This window comes from Lipotes vexillifer, unplaced genomic scaffold, assembly GCF_000442215.2.
Source record: "Lipotes vexillifer unplaced genomic scaffold, Lipotes_vexillifer_v1.1 scaffold903, whole genome shotgun sequence".
NCBI classification, from domain to species: domain Eukaryota; kingdom Metazoa; phylum Chordata; class Mammalia; order Artiodactyla; family Lipotidae; genus Lipotes; species Lipotes vexillifer.
The window spans coordinates 2,266,746-2,286,151 of NW_006791919.1; the positions used below are offsets into that span (position 1 = coordinate 2,266,746).

The following is a 19,406-nucleotide window of genomic DNA, read 5'->3' on the forward strand; positions in this document are numbered from 1 at the left end:
GGAAAGAGTACAATAAACCTTAAGGGGAAAATGCATCAATTTATGTAGACAGGAAGAGAAAACAGTTTCCAGTCCACTCATGGAGCTTAGTGACCCTTAAGTGCTATCATGAACATTTAGGATGTCATCAAACAGGAGTACCTGCATCTTTAGATACTGTCTTTACATTTTTTTTTAAATTGTTAATGCTTTTAAGAAATTACCGGAAAAATCTTAAGGTTGCAAAAAGCACTCTTCTTGGACTGGTTCTAAGCCTTTTATAAGAGGAAAGAAATATTAGTGCCCCTTTCTTTAAAACAATATGACCCTCCAGAATGGTGAAAAAATATTTAAAAACAAAAATATGTCTGTGAAGCTGCAGTATTTGGTGAAGTAGACCAACTCGTTTAGGTATTTTGTGTTTCTGTTGTGTTTTTGGTCAATCTGAACATTTCTGGAAAAGATTTATAGATATAAGTACATAATGTATAAGATGATTATTTAGAAAAATATTCACAATTCATAGGAAAACATAACTCTTAACAACAGTTGATATAAACTAGTTTTAAAAATCAAAGACCTGTTTAACAGACAGGATATAACAGGGGCTTATGCCGCTTGGTTTTAAAATAACAGATGATGTGATTTACTGTGGCTTAAATTCTACCTTCTACTTAATTTCATTCAATCCCAAGGACAAATGCTAAGAAATATTTCCCTTTTAAGCCTTAAAACAGCACAACAAAGCTTCAGATATTTAGTGGCAGTGTTGAACACCATAGAAATTACAGTGTTATTCCATAAAAATCTCTACCTGCTTGTCCCTGTCCCCATTATGTGTCCTTTTCTCTCTACTGCTCCTGTCTTTTTGCTTTATTGAGTGCCGTCTACAGCAGACTATAAGCTGCTGAGAAGCTTGCTTACTCCTGTATTTCCAGACACCTGTTACAGAGCATTTCACATGGTAGGTATGATGAATGAATGCGTAAGGTGCTGTGCTGTCACTGAGTTTCAAAAATGAAAATTCAGTAGCTGTTCTCAGAGGGAGTTCACAATCCAGGTGAATAGACACATAAACAAAATACGGTAAGTGCTACTAAGCTAGAGGCTTGCACAGATTATTGTGGGTGTCCAGAAAATGGTGGAAGGAGTCTTAAAGGCTTCACAGAGGAGACCTCTGAGCAGAGAATAAAAGATGGGAATGAGTTGTCAAGTGGCAAAGGGTATATCAGACCGAACAAAACACACACTCAAAGGACAAATGTTAGGAGAATGCAGAGCTGGGAACAAGGAGTAAAGTGTCAGAAAATACGGCCAAAAAGATGATTGGAACCAGACTGTGAGGAGCCTTATGTTAAACTAAAGAGCTTGAATTCAGTGAATTTTTTCTGAGTGTGTATGTATTTTAAGAATTCATTTTTTTTGAAGTACAGGAAAGTTATAATGTATAGCTGAAAAATTTTTACAGCATAAGCATAACAAACACCCAGAATAAGGCACTCTATATGTCTTATTGAGTCCCATCCCAGTTACTACCTCTCCCTAGGCTAACCATATACTGATTTTTAACACCATAGATTTTGTTTTTGAGTTATATATAAAATTATATAGTTTTCTGTCTGTCTTTTGCTCAGCATTGTATTTGTGAGGTTCACCAATGTTGTATGTAGCAGTGGTTTGTTTTCATTGCTTTAAGTTATTCCATTGTGTGATATATCACATTTTATTTATTTATTTCTACTGTTCGTGGACATTTGGGGTTGTTTGTAGGTTTTTACTGTTAGAAATAATGCTGCTATGAACAATTTTGTCTGTCTTGTTAACAAAGACAGGCATTTCTGTATATATCCAGGAGTAGTACTGCAAAGTCATCACATGTTAAAAGATACAGTAAAGCATATTAAGAATTTTGATAGGGCTTCCCTGGTGGCACAGTGGTCGAGAGTCTGCCTGCCGATGCAGGGGACACGGGTTCGTGCCCCGGTCTGGGAAGATCCCGCATGCCGCGGAGCGGCTGGGCCCGTGAGCCATGGCCGCTGAGCCTGCGCGTCTGGAGCCTGTGCTCCGCAACGGGAAAGGCCAGAACAGTGAGAGGCCTGTGTACTGCAAAAAAAAAAAAAAAAAATTTTGATAGTTTTTTTGAGCAAAAATTGATCTAAATCAGGCAGCGCCAAAGCAGAAGTGGTAAGAAAAGCTCTACTGATACGAGCTTAGGGGAAGCCTTTTATGCAGAGGAGGTGGAAGCAAAGCAAGGAAATGTTGATTGGCTGTAGCTTAAGCAGTTGCTTTAGTTGGGAAAGGCTAATTGGCTATTTATGATTGGCTGTCCTTAGGTTTCGATTTTTAACCTTGAGGCATTACAGGCTTAGATTTTGGTTTGCTTACAGTCTACTAAAGCATTAAGGGCACCTCAGTTAGATGGCCTCTGTTTAATTTAAAGCACGTACATTTATCTTAGTAGTTACTGTCCAAAAGTTTTCCAATATGGTTGTACAAATTTACATTGGATACTAAGTTGCTCTACATTCTCACCAACACTTGATATTATCTATCTTTTTCATATTCGTCATTCTGGTGTATGTAAAATAGCATTGCATAGTGGTTTTAGTTTGCATCCATGATGACTAATGGGGTTGAGCATCAATTCATACCTTTATTGGCTGTGGTATCCTTCCTTGTGAAGTGCCTATTAAATCTTTTGTTATCATTACTGTTAATTTGTAGGAATTATTTCTATCTTCTGCTAATTAAGTCCTTTATCCAGTACATGTACTACATATATCTTCCTCCTATCTGTACTTGCCTTTTTTCTATCTTAATGGTGGCATTTATTGAACAGAAATTTTCTGTTCAGAATGTGGAGAAGATGTCCTGAAGATCTGGGGCAGATCCATAACGGTCCATAAATGAGAGATTTCATTACAAACTCTTTACATTAACCAACTATAATGTAGAACAGGAGTTTGTTATTTTCAGGTTTTGAGATCTGTTGTTTTAACTATGTTTATGTTCTTACGGCCTTTTTAAAAAGTGATTGGATATACTATTTTAGATTTTTCTTAAGTTAAAAATCCAACTGTATAAAGTGTTTCTAATTATAGTATTCCTTAGTTTTTTATTTTCTAAGTGTCATTTGCCCTCGTAGAAAACATTGTTTCTACTCAAAATTGTTTTCTATATGCTTTCAAATAATTTGTTTTGACCTGTTTTGCACTGATTTATTTCTCTTGTGCCTTGCAAGTATTTTAAAGTATCAGTTATTCAAATTAAATAATTTTCTATAGTATAATATGAGCAAATGATTTATCCTCCTCCTCTGACCTCTATAATGTACATTGAACACTTCTTAAGTGGTTATGTCTGTGGCTTACTTAAACTTTTATCTTGATGGCATTTTTAACGGTTCAACGAAGTTTTTACACGTAGTGAATTTGGTTTTTTAATGGAATGATTAGAAAGTTCATCTCATAATATATTAATAGATTGGAAATATGCTGTAGCCATTTTTCAGAGGAGAGCAAAATTACACCCATTTATATTTTTCCTGTACCTTTATGTATTCTTTTGAGTTAGATAAAGAATAAGCTAATTTGTTGCCTTTAATTAGCTTCTTAAGCTCTCATTTCCTGTTCATTGTCTTTACCCTGTATGTGATGTCAGTATCAGCTCTATTTTTTAATGCATTTTTAAAAAGTAAAATGGTCTAAATTTACTTGAATTCCTGTTAGTGTTCCTTCTTTTGAGATTAAAACTGGCAGAGCCTAGACTTTTAAAGAATGTTATACATGATATCCTTTTTTATAAAGGAAAGAACTCAAGAGATCATTTTCTAAGATCACTTAGTGAATCAGAGAAATAGTTGTTATAGCCCTTGAGTCAACTCTGAGTCCTACTTGGTAGAGATTTTCTAATTGTAATCAGTAGGCTTGTTGAATACTGTTTTTCTCTTGATAATTCATGTCAGACTATATATTATTGAGTGTTCTGGCACTCCTGAGGAGAGGGTCAGAGGCATTTTCCTGAGTTTTCCTTTTGTGGTAAATTTCCTAGGACTTAATAAATAAAACTTAACCAAAAGAAGGGTTTCTAGGATTCTTACCCAAAATGCAGTGATTATAGTGCTCATAATGCTTTGAGTGCAAGGACCGTGTGCTGTTGATTATTGTCTCCCCTGAAGTGTCTAATGCATAATAAATGCTTAGTAATATTGTTGAATTGAGATGAGAATGTGAATCATTTGATAAAAATAAAGGAAAAAAGAAGTTGGCTATTTGATATACAGGAGACAACTAATCTTTAAAGGGTCAGATAAATTGGTTAGAACACTGACCAGTGTTCCTCTAATATGCAGAAATGTGTCCATTCAGTTAGTTGTATGGGTGGGTGCAGGGTTGTATCCATACACATTTCTGGCTTAGCTAAAGATCCAAGTCCTAATCATTATCAAAATTTCCAAAACAGTCTGTGTTCCCTTTATCATGAATGAAGCTATGTTAGCTCCTTTAATGCTCTTCCATCATCCCTTCTTTGATTCCTCTAACACGGGGGTCCCAAAGCCCTGGGCCGCAGACTGGTACCAGTCCTCGGCCTGTTAGGAACCGGGCCGCACAGCAGGAGGTGAGCGGCGGGCAAGCCAGCGAAGCTTCATCTGCCGCCTTCCATCATCCCCCATCCCTGGCGTTACCACCTGAACATCCCCCCCACCCCATCGTGGAAAAATTGTCTTCCACGAAACCAGTCCCTGGTGCCAAAAGGGTTGGGGACCACTGCTCTAATATGTCCCACTTCCTTGTCAAGGGAAACATCCCCATTTGTGGTCTTATTTCATCCTTTTCTGCCTACTCTAGGAACTAATTGCATTAGCCATCTCCCTCTTTCAGTATCTTCAATTTTACCTTCTTGAGTTAGTGGGATATTTTCTTCTATCATTTTCAGAGCTTTCCTACCCTTACAAAAAAGCCTTCCCTTGACTCTGTTTTTCCTCAAGTTACTCTCCTGACTTTGTCTTCCTCTTTGCCATTGAAATTACACAAACAAGTTTTTTTTTTAATAAATAAATTTATTTATTTTTTATTTATTTATTTTTGGCTGCATTGGGTCTTCGTTGCCACGTGGGCTTTCTCTAGTTGCTGAGAGCGGGGGCTCCTCTTTGTTGCAGTGGCTTCTCTTGTTGCGGAGCATGGGCTCTAGGCACGTGGGCTTCAGTAGTTGTGGCTCGTGGGCTTCAGTAGTTGTGGCTCGTGCGCTCTAGAGTGCAGGCTCAGCAGTTGTGGCACACGGGCTTAGTTGCTTTGCAGCATGTGGGATCTTCCCGGACCAGGGCTCGAACCCATGTCCCCTCCATTGGCAGGAAGATTCTTAACCACTGTGCCACCAGGGAAGTCCCCACAAACAAGTTTTTATTCACTTCTTCACCTGACACAATGTCCTCTCCTCCATCTTTGTTCTTTTTGACGTTTCTTCAGCCTTTGACCTTCTTGACTACTTTTATAGCCTCATATAGTATGAGGAGGTAGGCTTTGGAGTTGGCTGGCTTAGGTTTGGATTCCTGCTCTGTGTGACCTTGGACAAATTCATGAGTCTGGTTTCCTCATTTGTAAAATGTGCATATGTGTGAACATACTTGCCTGAGAGCTAAGGAAAATGTGCTCAATTCCTTCCTTTCTTTATTTGCTTGCTTTCTGACACATTGCACTATCCTGTATTGCCATGCCATTTATGAGGTGGGTAATATTTATTATCTTCATTTCACTAATGAGGAAACTAAGGTCAATCATGTAGGAGGCAGTGGAGCTGAGATTCCACATCAGAGCTGTCTCACTCTGGAGTCCAAAACCTTAGCCTCTGTGCTGAAGTGCCAGCATATTGAGTAGTTGGAGACTACAGTTTCTTCTTCTATTATATCTGTCTTATGAAAACATCTTTTAATATTTCATGAAATGTCTGAACCAATGGAGCTTTTTTAATGAAATTTTCTTCCCCTGTTTTTTTTCTAGTTTGTGTATATGGCACAGGCACAGACAACTGGGGACCTTAAGTGGCCTTTCTTATGAAATTAATTGGTAGCCAGGTGAGGAAGTATGGCGAGAGACAGAGTTTTGTGTCTAGATGGCACATAAAGTACCAAACTAAGAATTGAGGACATAGGCAGTTAATCATAACAATAGTACTGAGTGAGGTACATAATTGTGAGCTTGCACACCGCAGCCCTGTTGGAAAGGGAATTGTAGCTTCATTGTTTTTGCAGACTAGAAAAGATAGGAGGTAGCTGTGTCCCTCCCTTAAGTACACCTTTTGGCATTGTGAATGAAGTTCTTCTAGATCTTCGTTGTGATAACATGAGCATTGCTCTGACCAGAGAAAACTACTGGGTTTGGAAATAAAATGAACGCATTACCTACTTGGCTATGGAAAGGATGGGCCCCCAGCACAGTATGCGGACTGCTGCAGGGTGCCATCATCCTTGTGGCCTGCAACCAGAAAGGTGAGAACATGGAGTAGGAGTGCTGTCAGGGCATTGAATGGGATCATGTCCATATAGCACTGAGGGCAGAAGCATGAGTTCCTGCAAATATGAACTAGATTCATAAAAGACTTAATTGTTTCTCTCTCCTTCTCATCTTCTCTTCAGCATTGTGGCTGTAGGTAGGGTACAAATCTTCCCTCAACTTTTCTTGTACAGTAGTCATCTATTTAAGCTCTGGCAACTGCTTGGTAAGATACTGCCCTACCCTCTCAGTCTGTTCTCTGAATCTGTTGCCAGACTTGAGGATGATACAGAGAACCTGGAATCTTGATGTGGGGAGAGTTCTTTGAACTCAAAAAGTGAAATTCATACCTTTGAGACAGTCGCTTAACAACATGCCTGAAAACTATATATTGCAATTATAAAGGAAAGGGCAGGCCTCAGATTTATATGCATGTAATGGGACCTCCTGCAGCAGCTGTTGCATGCACAGCCATACACATGTATTGGAACATCAGTAATAACATCTTTAAATTCAGAAGGAAGTGGCATAGCATTATAGCCAAGGAGTCAGGCCTATATTTCTTATTTTATCAAATATTTAAGTACTAGAGAAGACCACATCACAATACCTTGAATTATTCTCTCTCTCTTTCCTTCCAAGGTAAGTGGATTTACTTTTAGGTGAAGACTATAGTTCAGTTAAGACACTTTTCTAGAGTCACAAAGTGGGAAGGAGGAGCTACTGTATTTCTACTCTTTCACTTTCTTTATATTATAAAGTGAAATGTCTGTCCTCTGATACATTAGTGCTTTGTGAGATGTGTATTAGTTTTATTTAGGCATAATCACTGCTTGCTTATTACGTAGTTGAGATGATAACTTATGTCAGGCAGGCTATAATTTATGTCAGGCAGGCTACAAAATGTAGATGTACTTTATTACTTCAGTTATGGATATAGGATTTATTCCACTTGTAGAATGATCCGTTTTGTTGTACCGGATTAGAAAATTTTGTTTGGTGCTTTGGCAGGATTAGGCTAAGGCATAATCTTATTTTTATGAGACTTTGTTGTATGAAAGTATTGTTAAGGAGCAAATTTTAATATGACTTATATCAAAACTCAGCTAGTTTATTATAAGCAGTAAAGGAACTATTGGGCTAAAACTAGTAAATTTTTTCTCTAATAGGTAATTAATAAAATGTCTCCAACATCCCTAAAGATCACACTAAGGCAACTCATGGAGGGGTCTTCCAAGACCTTGCAGGAAGTATTAACTATGGAATATCGGCTGAGTCAAGCTTGTATGGTAAGAATTTTTCTTTGAAGTATTGTCATTTTCTAGTTATGAAAGTCATATATGTTCATTGTAGAACATGTAATATATAGAAAATTTATAAACAAGAAGATTGAAACTATCTATAAATCGACTCTATGAAAATACAACAGGCCAGTTAGCTTAAGGCATGTGGGAATATTGCTCAGAGATTGTTTATAAGCCTTTATAAAACAGCAGTTACCTTTGCATGTAATTGTAAGAAGGACTCTAACCTCATGTGAATTTCAGAATAGAAATTTTAACCATTTTTCAGGCATAGTCTCCGACCTTGGGCAAGAAGCATAAATTCTCTAAATCTAAATGCACAAAGGGACGTTATTAGTCTTTTATATGTTTTAAATAATAGATTAGCATTGAAAATACCATTATAGATACACTTAAAATAGGCAATAATCACATAGAATATTATTGATTTCATGAAATATTTCAGAGTCATAGTAATTTATTCTTCCAGATAAAGTCTTTTTTTTTTTTTTGCGGTACGTGGGCCTCTCACTGTTGCGGTCTCTCCCGTTGCGGAGCACAGGCTCCGAACATGCAGGCCCAGCGGCCATGGCCCACGGGCCCAGCCACTCTGTGGCATGTGGGATCCTCCTGGACCAGGGCATGAACCTGTGTCCCCTGCATCGGCAGGTGGACTCTCAACCACTGTGCCACCAGGGAAGCCCCCCCAGATAAACTCTTTTAAAAAAAAAAATTGATTCATTGATTCATTGATTGATTTAGGTTGTGCCGGGTCTTTGTTGCGGCATGTGGGATCTTTTAGTTGCGGCCTGTGGACTTATTAGTTGCAGCATGTGGACACTCAGTTGCGGCATGCAAACTCTTCAGTTGCAGCATGCACGTGGGATCTAGTACCCTCACCAGGGATCAAACACAGGTCCCCTGCATTGGGAGCGCGGAGTCTTACCTGGTGGACCACCAGGGGAGTCCCTAGATAAACTCTTTTAAAGCAGAATTATCTTTTTTGTGTTATGTGTAGAGGACCCTTAGATTAATACGCTCATGGCCTAAAGGAAATATTATGTTTAATAACTAGAAAGCAGACATACCTAATGGTCTTTGATGTCCTGAAATAGTGAAGATATTCAAAATAGTTCATCCAGCCATAAATTAAGCTCTATTAGTCATATATTGAGGTCACTCCATAGGATGTAAATGGCAGCTGAGGTCTTTTGTTTATTATGAGTAGATACTATGCTAGGCACTTTACATGCATTCTCTCAGTTAAATATTACACTATCTGTAGAAGGCAGGTACTATTATTGTTTCCACTTTACAGATGAGGAAACAATGGTATAGAAGAGTAAAGTAACCTGCCTTAGGTGGTGCAGCTGTTAGGTGGCAGAGACATGGCGTGTGAAACCAGATGGTCATGCTCCTGACCCCTACCCAGTACACTTCACCCAGTCCCTGTTTTTCACTGTACATTTAGTGTACTGCCTGGATTGATTGAGTCCCTCCTTCCTTCATTCTCTCAGCAAATATGTTTAGCTATGTGCCAGGCACTGTGCTAAGTATTATGCTGTTGTATGTCCTTGTTCTCATGGGATTTATAGCCTCCTGAGACTATAAAGAACAAGTAAACAAAATAAGTAAAATAGTTACAAATTGTGGTAAGTGCTCTAGAGGAAACCTACAGGGTTGGTGATAGAATGATGTGAGGACAAGAGGGAATGGGGGAAGCAAAGGGAAAGCTTTAAATAAGTAGGTCCAGGAAGACATCTTTGAGATGTCAGCTCATCAGTGACCTGAAGGGTGAGAAATGAGAATATTTTGAAAAGCCTTGTGGGTTTCAGCAGGGGGTGATTTGGTTTTAGGAAGGTAATTATTGCTACTGAATGATGATGGGGTTGGGGAGAGGATTCAGAGTGGATGTAGAGATCAGGCATGAGTTTACTGCAGTAATCCAGGTGCAGAATAGTAGTGGCTTAGACTAGAGTGGCAGTGGAGAGAAGTAAATGGATTTAAGACAAATGTAGGAGAGAGAATTGATAGGCCTTGGTGGATATGAAGGAAAGAACACATTTAGGAGTTGGAGCTTAGAGGTGTGGGTTAGAGATTTAAGTCTGAGAGACATTAATGCCAATTAAAAAAAAGAACACTTTGGAGATTTATTTACTTAACAAATAAGAGTGCTTACCATGTGCTAGGCACTAATATATAGGTAAACAAAACAGAGACATCCCTGCCCTCCTGGAACTTACTTTATAGTGGGGGAGATAGACTATAAACAGATAAATTTGTAAAATATGTAGTATATTATTACAGGTGCTAAGGAGCACAAGTAAATCGCGAAGGAAGGTATGGAATACAGGGGGACAGGAGTTGAACTTGTAGATAGGAAGACCAGAGAAGACCTCACTGAGATGATGTTGAGTGAAAACCTGAAAGAAGTGTGGGAGCGAGCCATGCACTATCTGGAGGGCACCTGACGTACAGAGCTCTGAGGCGAGGGGTGGCCTTCCTATTCTAGGAACTGCAGGGGGGCCTTGCTGATGGAGTGGGGCAGGGGTGGTCGGTGAGTGAGAGAGAAAGGAGGTCAGAGCGGACAGCATAGGGAAGGGCTGTGCAGAGCATACATGGCCATGGAGGTCTTTATAAGACTTTGGCTTTTGTTCTGAGTAAAATGGGAAGGCACTGGATGTTTTCTGAGCAGAGGAGGGACAGGATCTTATTTTTAACAGAATTGATCACTCAGACACTGATGTGTTGAGTTTAGAGTGGATAAGATCATATAGAAGGAAAATGAGCAGTGGAAGAGAAAATGGACAGAGGTGGGAGAACCAGGAGAGCGTGGTGTCATGAAAGCAGGAGAGGAGTGTTTCAAGGAGGAGGGAACACTGCCAAAGCCTCTAGTAGATGAGGATAAAGGCATGCTTTGCGTTTGGCAATACTGAAGTTACAGATGATTTTGGCAAGCCATCTCAGGGGTGTGTTGAGGCAGAAGTTGGAGTGTGGTAAGCTGGAGGGGAAGTGAGTAAATGGGATGTGAAGAATTGAAGACTGTGTTCACAACCCTTTCTTCTTGAAACAGAAATAGGGTAGAAGCTGGGACTGTGGAATCAAGTGAGATTTCCTTTGGAAGATACTAGAACATGTTTGTAAATGATTGGGAATGAGCCAATAGGGAAAAAGGATTATGTTGATGATACTAATAATAGTTAACATTTACTGAACACTTACTGTGTGTCAGATGCTGTGCTGGAATGTGGATTAAGATAATCTTAGGATGGATGTGTTGATATTACCATTTCATATAAGGAAACTGGGAGTTAGAGAAATTACTAGCCCAAGGTCACATAGTTACTGTGTAGTAGAGCCAGGAGGTGAACCCAGGACATTTGAACTGCATGCACTCAACCACTAAGTTATACTGCCTACATTGATGATGGCAGGAAAAGAGAGACAGGTGACCTTCTCAGGCTTAGTCCTTGAGAAGAGGGCATATGAACGGGAAGGCAGGGGAGGACTGGCCTTTGGCAGGGGTGGGTTCCTTCCTCCTTAGACGGGAAAGGGAAGGCATGTGCAGATGGCTGTAGTTGGGCTGCAGATGTTTTAGTGGGAAGAAGAGAATGTTCTGTCTTAGGGCGTCTTTTTTTCTTTTTTTAAAATAAAGTAGAAGGTTAACTCATTAGCTGGAGAATATAGTGTAAAGAGTAGAACTTGCTAGGGGAAGAGGTTGAGGGGACAGAAGACAGTTGAAGTCATTATCTTGCAGTGGGGAAGAGAACATGGATTGTGAGGCAGTTTTCCATGCCTGTTTGAGATTTGTGATCATGAATTTTAAACGAAGCCAGTCACAGTTGCATGATTTTTCTGCAGTAAGATTTTAGCTGCTTGAACACAGGCAGAGGTAAGTAGTAGGGTTCAGCTGGTGCTGAGACTTTGCCAAGATAGAATAAAGGGCGGGGGGAAAGGCTTGAGGGAGATAAGGGCGTTTTCAAGAAAAAAAAAATGACCGCATTAATGAACTGGGGAAACTGGGCTGGATGAAGAGCAGAGTGAAGCCAGAACAAATGGTGAGAAAGTCGCGTAGATCAGCGGAGCTCAGTTAAATCAGGGATTTGTAGCAGTGGAGATATCTGAGCAAATAAGAAAAGGAGGAGGTGATCAGAGTGGGTTCTCAGAGGTGGGCCAGTCTCTGAATGTCGTGGCTCAGGGTGTGGCCACGGAGTGGGGGCTAAAGTGGCTGGAAGAGAGGAGATGATCAGGAATGAAGATGCCCAGAAATTCCACATTTAATCTTGATTTTCTTTCAGAGAGGCCATGACTTTCATGAAGGTGTTAGGGCAGGTAAGTGACAGTTGTTTCCTTCCGGGCTATTATGGAAATAGGATTTTTGAGCAGATACTGTTAAAAAAAAAAAAAAGATGATGGTTGTTTGATTAGTGAAAATCAAACTTTTATAAAAATTGCAAAGTTTTTTTTTTTTTAATATTACCAACTGGCATATGAGGTAAACCCAGTATTGTTTAAAAAATTCCAATAATGTGGTCACCGCTCCCTAATGTATATATAATGTATATATAAGAGGAAATATAGAGGTATATAAGAGGTAATCCTGCTCCTACAGTCACATGGACTCCCTCTGCTAAGTGCAGCCTGAGTTTGTAAATTCATTCTGCTGCTGAAGCCTTTGCAAGGTACGTTTATTCTCCTGCAGAAAGGCCTGAAGTCCCCTCTAAAATCCCAGCTGTGTTGGACCCTACCATCCACCTCTTTGCCTGAGCCTAGCAGTTAAACATTGACATTGAGAAAAAAACATGGCATAATTAGTAACATCTGCTACTATTATTAATTTCTATTTTTGCTTATCATCTTCAAAGTAAGAATATTAAGAAAAAGCAAGTGAAGTAGTTGATTTTTTTGTTCCTAGCGAATCTGCAACCATTTCTTTTTATGTATAAGTCCGTATGCCTATAAATAGTAGCTGTCATTTATGTTGTATGAGTTCTTTCACTCTGCTTGTATTTTACATATCTAATTTTCTTATGTTTTTATTTATCACTTTAATATAGTACAGACTCTAGATATACTTTATCTGAATAAAAGGTTATGCTCTCTGAGCTGTAAGCTTCAATAAACACTGGTCACTGTGGTAGAATTCTCTTCATTTCTGGCATGATATAGTATAAGAAGGAAACGAATCCTTTTAGAGGACACGTGGAGTTGAGTCAGAGGAAATGGCTATGTTTTATAGAAAACATGCATTCATCCTACTAATTCCCTGCAAATTCTTGCTGCATGTGGATCAGAGCTTAGACCTCTGATTTTAGGAGGACCTGTGTGCTACTTGGATTATGTTGCTAAAGTATTCATTCATTATATGTTATAGCAGCCCTTCTTAAACTTAGAAAAGAAAGGTATTGTTTTTTAGATATACTGTCAATTATTTTAAGGAAAAAGAGCTGAAACCAAGCAGCATCAAAGTTCTGATTCATAGCCCAGGTGCTTATCAAGCTACTTTTTAATGAAGAGAAAGTATGTAACGTCATCTTTCAGCATAACCTCTTTATTCAGAAAGCAGTATCTATTCTGGGTCAAACTGTTAAGATGTTCTTACATAACCAAATGTTGGCTACAATTTACTAATTATAAAGTATGTAACCAAATTAGATAAACTATCAAAATAGGGGAATGGCTATAAAAAATTCTTACTTTTAACATCTAGAATAAACTTCTTTCTTTAGAAGAATTTACAGAAAAAAAAGTTTTAAAGGATTATCTCAGAAGAGCTAGAGAGCTGCCAACTGGAATTTGAGTGGGTGCCTCATGAAACCTGAAAAACCTGAGTTGTCTACATGGAAAGAACTTGTTTTATCTATGCTAGAATAAAAATTTTGTTAGTTTGAAATTAAATAACATGCAAATTTGATTAATATTCTCTTTCCATTTGACCTTCAGTGGACTGTCAAGGAGGTAGATAGCATTGACCTAGAGGGCTTTTAGGGAAGAGATTCTTGTAGAAAGAATGCTCCAGGATTGTTTTTATTTACTCTGTCCAGGGAATGTAAAACTTTCAAACTGGCAGGGATCATAACATCAGTGTTCAGTATCACCACTGATCTGACACTGGAATCCTATAGTTAGGCAGCCAAACCTTGAAAACCTCCAGTATCCACATTTAATTATGCATAAAGCCCCCTTCCCTCTACCTTCTGAGGCAGCCTACTGCCTTTGGTTCCCAGATTGCTTCTTTAACTATTTCGCGTTTTAGTGATTAACTCATTTTTTAAGGTTCACTGTAGGCTTTGTATGTTTAAATACTTTAATTCCCCACAAGAATTATGCACATTTTAAGCATGGCTGAAATTCCTTACCACAACCAGACTAGGTACAGCCCCATTCTCTTTCTTTTTTGTTTTTAATTTTTTGAGATAATTGTAGATTCAAATGCAGTGTAAAAAATAATATGGAGAGATCCTGCATACCCTCCACCCAGTTTCCCAAATGGTAACATCTGTATAACTGTAGTATACGAGCACAACCAGGAAACTGACATTCTCCTCCCTTTTTAAAGGAGGTTGTGCATTGATTGCCTCATACTTAAAATCCTGTGGGGATACTATGTGGCTACACCAAGTGATGACTACACTGAAATAAGAGAAGCAGAGCTTCTCATGATAACCTGAAGGTGTTCTGGTATTTTAATTCAGTGTGAGCTAGAAGATTCAGCAAAACAGTTGTATCCACATTTAATTATGTATAAAGTCCCTTTCCCTGTACCTCAAGTAAGTTTACTCTCAGTTCAATGTGGAGGAGGTTAGAAGACAGATCTGGGCCCTACCCCCTCTCCTGCCTTCCCTTTAAGCCACACCAACTCTGGTTTTACCTCTTTTATAAAGAGCTAAAGAGAGATTTCATTTATGATATTATTAGAAAAAGAAAAAAGAGTTCTAAGGCTTAAACCACTGGATTAGTTCAGCAGACTGTATTCAAGCTAGAGACATCAGGCTTAGCAGGTGAGGTCATCATCCAATTCTGTGAGGGCTTAATTTAAGGGGAAAAAGAAAAAGGAACACATACAAAAATTTCAACTTTGCAGAAAAAGATGTGCTATAGAAAAATATGCCTAGTCCAAGGTAGTTGTGTCAATTCAGTAATTAAAATCTGGTAATACCAAAGAGAATACTAACGTTTCTTATGTCTTTACTCGACAGTTTTAATAGATAAAGACCAGAGTCCGAAGTGGAAACCAGCTGATCTAAAAGAAGTTACTGATGAAGCTTTGAATAATCACTTCAAATCTCTGGGAAGTAATGATTTGAAATTTTGAAGAGACTGGATTTTTAAAGTATTATTTTGGAGCAGAGTTGGCAAACTATGGCACATGGGCCAAAGCCAACCTGCTGCCTTTTTTTTTTTTTTTCATATATCCCTCAGCTAAGAATGGTTTCTGCATTTTTAAATGGTTGGAGAAAGAAATCAAAGACCTGTATTGCATGGCATGTGAAAATTACATGAAATTCAAATATCATTGTCCATAAATAAAACTTTATGGGAACATGGCTTTACTCATCTGTTGACATATCTGTGGCTCCTTTGAGTAGTTGCAGTAGAGATTATAAGGCCTGCAAAGCCTAAAATATTTACTGTCTGGTCCTTTTCAGAAAAATTTTGCCAGCCCTATTTTAAAAGATGGGAAAATTTGAAGGTCTTAGATTCTTGAGTTAGTATATCTAATTGAAATGGGAACTTTATGTTTTGGCTTAGGGTATTGGTTTTTAATGTTGATTAAGTAAACTTTTGTATAGGTTATAAAAAATAAAAACTGAAATTTTTTTGGATACTGTGTTAACATTTCATAGAATTTTCTCCATATATAAATCTATTTTTAAATAATTATGAGTTTCTGTAGCTGAAGTGTTCCTTTTATAATGATAGAAATCTCAGACAAAGAGAAAAGGTTATTATGAGGTTGTCTTTCCAGTACTATTGACTCAGCCTTGGCTTTTTCTGAAGTTAACCAGAATCTCTTCCTATGGGGAAAGTAAAAGCATTATTTCTTGTTGTTTAGAGTATTTGCTAATCTGGCAGAATGAGGCATTAGAAAACTCTAATCTCTAAGATAGAGACACTCTGCCTTCTGCAGTTTACATCAGACTTTTGTGTGGTAACAGTAATTTGTTCTTACACAGTTCAAATCAGGAGAAAGGACTTGAAAACAAGAGGACTTCTGTTCAAAATAGAAATACCTTCAGTAATTGGTACTGTTGACAAAATAAGTTTTTTTTAAGGTACACAACTGTGGATGTTCCAGACTTGGAACATTAATGTCTAGGTAAGAGTTATTTTTAAATTAAAGATCAACTTATGATTTACTTTATAGCTTGGTACAATTTTTCCTTCATTCCAAACCCCTCAGAAACTAAGAGAACTTTAGTTTTGTGCAAGAATGAAAAGCAGGCAGAACCGGAAAAGACATCAAAGATTATATCCTGCACCCTGAGGAAATTGCCGTCCAGAAGGAATTGCTTTAAATTTTCTGTTCTCAGTATACTTAACATGAAGCATTTTTCTTCCCCCCAAAATTAGGAACGTATTTGGAAAAAAGATGCCATGATAATGAACATGTTTACATTTATATTCTTAATGCTTCTAAATGTGGATGTGAATGATCTAAGAAAATACTTGTGTAAATGGTCTTTTATTTTCTTTGTATTTGCTAGGAATGCAGAAAACATTAAGTCCTTTTTGTTAAAAAATTTGAAATCACACAATGGTGAAAAGCATTTGCTTGCTTCAATTAAATAAGGACTCATAACTAGTTAATTGCAACTAGACTTTTATTGAACAGTTAGGAAAAATGTTTTCACAAAAATATTTGGGAAAAAATATACCATTTCATAGCTAAGTCTTACAGTGAAGAGAATTTGCTAACAAAAGTTGAGTTTTGCCAAGTAAGATGTAGGGAATACATCTGAGCCTGTGCCCACTGCTCCAAGGAAGACATGTCCAGTTTGGTCACACAAATACAGGATGGGGGCATTATGATTAAGCAAACAATTTATTTGTTAGAACTCTGTTTTTAAATTACTGTTCCTTGACATTATTTACAATTTGTCTCTAACTTTTGATTTCTCAAACTATATAATTACAAAAGTATAGTTCCCCCATCTCACATACAATGCCAGTGATACTGAGTAGGATATATGAGTGTCACCTACTTCATTCGTTCAACATGTCTCTTTTTAATACTTATAAGGCAGTTTGACACAAATGATTCCTTTGGGACTAAGATAATTTTTATCCCCTTCAAAATTGTGCTTTAAGTGCTAATAACCATAGGTAGTTTGCAAAGAACTGATAAGGCAATGGAAAGTGGAGAACTGTCAGGTCAAAGGCCTGTGACTGAAAGGTAATAACTAGCACTCAAAAGACACTGAACTGGGAAGGGAGCAGTGAAGCACACGTGTGGGTTATGTGAGTTTTCTTAAATGAGGAATCGGCACATTTCTCTCTGCTAATCTGCTGCTTCCAGAGTTGCCCCCTGCAGGTTCTTTGTCATGCTGGTGGCACTCATCTGCCCCTCTACTGTATGTTCTTGAGGGAGAAGTTTCAGTGATGGGGCACATGTGAGTGTGGTAAAGAACGGAACGGAACTTGGCTGCTGTGTCCTTCCCCTCAGATGAAAACACTGGAAACTTGGTTTTGGAGCCTGATGTGAGTGTTGTTTCTTGGGCCCTCTTTTCCCCATTTTCTTTTCCCTTATAATTTGGCCACTATTCTTATTTCTTCTGTGTTTGTGATCTAAGTTGGAACAAATGTTTCCCATTCCAGTAGCTAATAATTCTTTCAGTCTTCTGGTCTCCTTCCTTCCCAAGCAGCCCTTCTACTCTCTGTTCATGAAAGACCTTCAAAATGAAGTAAATCCACTATTTAAAGATGAAGGTATGTAAGAAGTTGAATTATCGTATCAAAGATGTTCTCATTTATCTTGTCATCTAGGCCAAACTATATCTTGATAACAATCATACGCAGTATATTTGTTGATCCAGCTCTTTCCTGCCTGCCCCCAACTTGGTTTATCCACTAACTCACTGATCATGCAAGCCTTTGTAGTTCCGTGTCCATGGTTTGACATATTATACAGCATACATCTCCGTAAGTCTCTGTATGTCACAAGATACTATACTGTTAAAATGAGTCAGGGACAAGGGGGTGGTGCTCAGTGACAAAATCCTCTTGCCATAGTATCAGAGAGGGTGGCAACAGAGATTAGACTTCCAGCTAGATACGGGTCTGGCAGGCCTGCCTGTATTACACCCCTAGGAAATAGAGGCCCAGGGCAAAGGAGGAACCTGAGATCAAACTATTTAGATATAATCAAAGCCTACTAGTCTATGTCCCTATGTATGCTGAAGAATTTAGTGTGATGCGCTGCTTTTATATGGCTTTGTGTTCTCACCATAATATGTATTATCTTATATACTTACTTATATCTTTTAAACAGCAGTGACCTTGTGCAAAGTATCTGATGTAAAATATAAAATGAATGAAAAACGGCAACATCTAGGCTTTTGTCTGAGTCATTAGTATAAGCACTCATAAACCTAAATTTTTCTTCATGAGCTGGAAATATGTTTTGCACTTTTTGGAAACTTTCTGTTCTTAGCCTTGTAATTTCAGATCCTTGTATAAACAGGGGTGGTGGTTTTTCTATTTTGTAAAGTTGCTAGATTATAAGTACAACAGGACAGTACAAACCCTGGGATTAGGTGAAAGTTAAATGACCAGTTGTCCAAAGGCAACTGAAAAATGGCACACCACTCACTTCAAAAGAATTTTCTTTGCCAATTTACCTTGGAGAATTCAGTCTATTTGATTGTGGCTTTCAGAGTATAACTGCTAAAATCAGAGGTAGCAATTCTGCGTGCTTATAAGGTCATACACATTTATGTCATTAGAGGTCACAAGCCTTTTTCTGCCTTTCTTTAGATTTCAATGACAAGGGTCTGTTGTATCTTAATAAAAGGATCTAATTGCACAGGCTTAAATAATTCCTATTCCAGTTAAACTCAATGTGTGGCAAATCTTGATGAAAAGATACTTCTAAAGACTGTCTCAATTTTCTTGCAAGTTACATCTTCTAGTATCTTCTTCCCCCTTCCCTGAATTTTCTGTTACCATTGATCTTAAACAGTACTTAATTAAAAAAAAAAAAAGGCTTCCTAAAAAAGTAGCCAAATTTATGAAAATAGTATAGTATATGGCTATAAATGCCCCATGGGCTTTGTTACCATTAAAAATATACATGAGTATTCCCTTTGGAAGAGTATTTGATCTTTTGTAATAACTGTAAATTCTCATGCATACTCTGGTCCCACAGTAATCTGAATGGTGATGGCCCATGTACCAGCTCCTTGCATCTGTGAGACAGTAAAGCTTAACATACACGCAGCACTGAGACCAGGTTCTTCTTTCCACCTTGCCAACTAGGGCTTCTGTTACTTTACAGTTTTCTGGATTGCTGTTTATAAAAGCTCCCCTGCTTGTTTTCTTGTATAGTAATATCACTGGGCTACCTAATTCAATGCAATAAACATTGTCATGACTTCTGTAAATTGTATATTGTTAAGATGCTTATATGCAAAGCCTGAGTCATCCAGTAACAGGT

At 38.1% G+C, this 19,406-nt stretch overlaps 1 protein-coding gene across 2 annotated transcripts in view; it reads left to right on the forward strand.

Moving 5' to 3' along the window:
* Positions 1–15,576, forward strand: part of HIBCH (3-hydroxyisobutyryl-CoA hydrolase) — a 91,073-nt gene extending 75,497 nt beyond the window's left edge. The window contains exons 12-14 of one of the 2 annotated variants that reach the window (XM_007464970.1): positions 7,637–7,756; positions 12,049–12,082; positions 14,950–15,576. In XM_007464970.1, coding sequence (XP_007465032.1) covers positions 7,637–7,756; positions 12,049–12,082; positions 14,950–15,065 — 270 coding nt within the window. In that variant the 3' untranslated portion in view covers positions 15,066–15,576. The remainder of the gene's footprint in view (positions 1–7,636; positions 7,757–12,048; positions 12,083–14,949) is intronic. The other variant, XM_007464971.1, reaches the window with a different exon arrangement.
* The last annotated feature ends 3,830 nt before the right edge of the window (positions 15,577–19,406 follow it).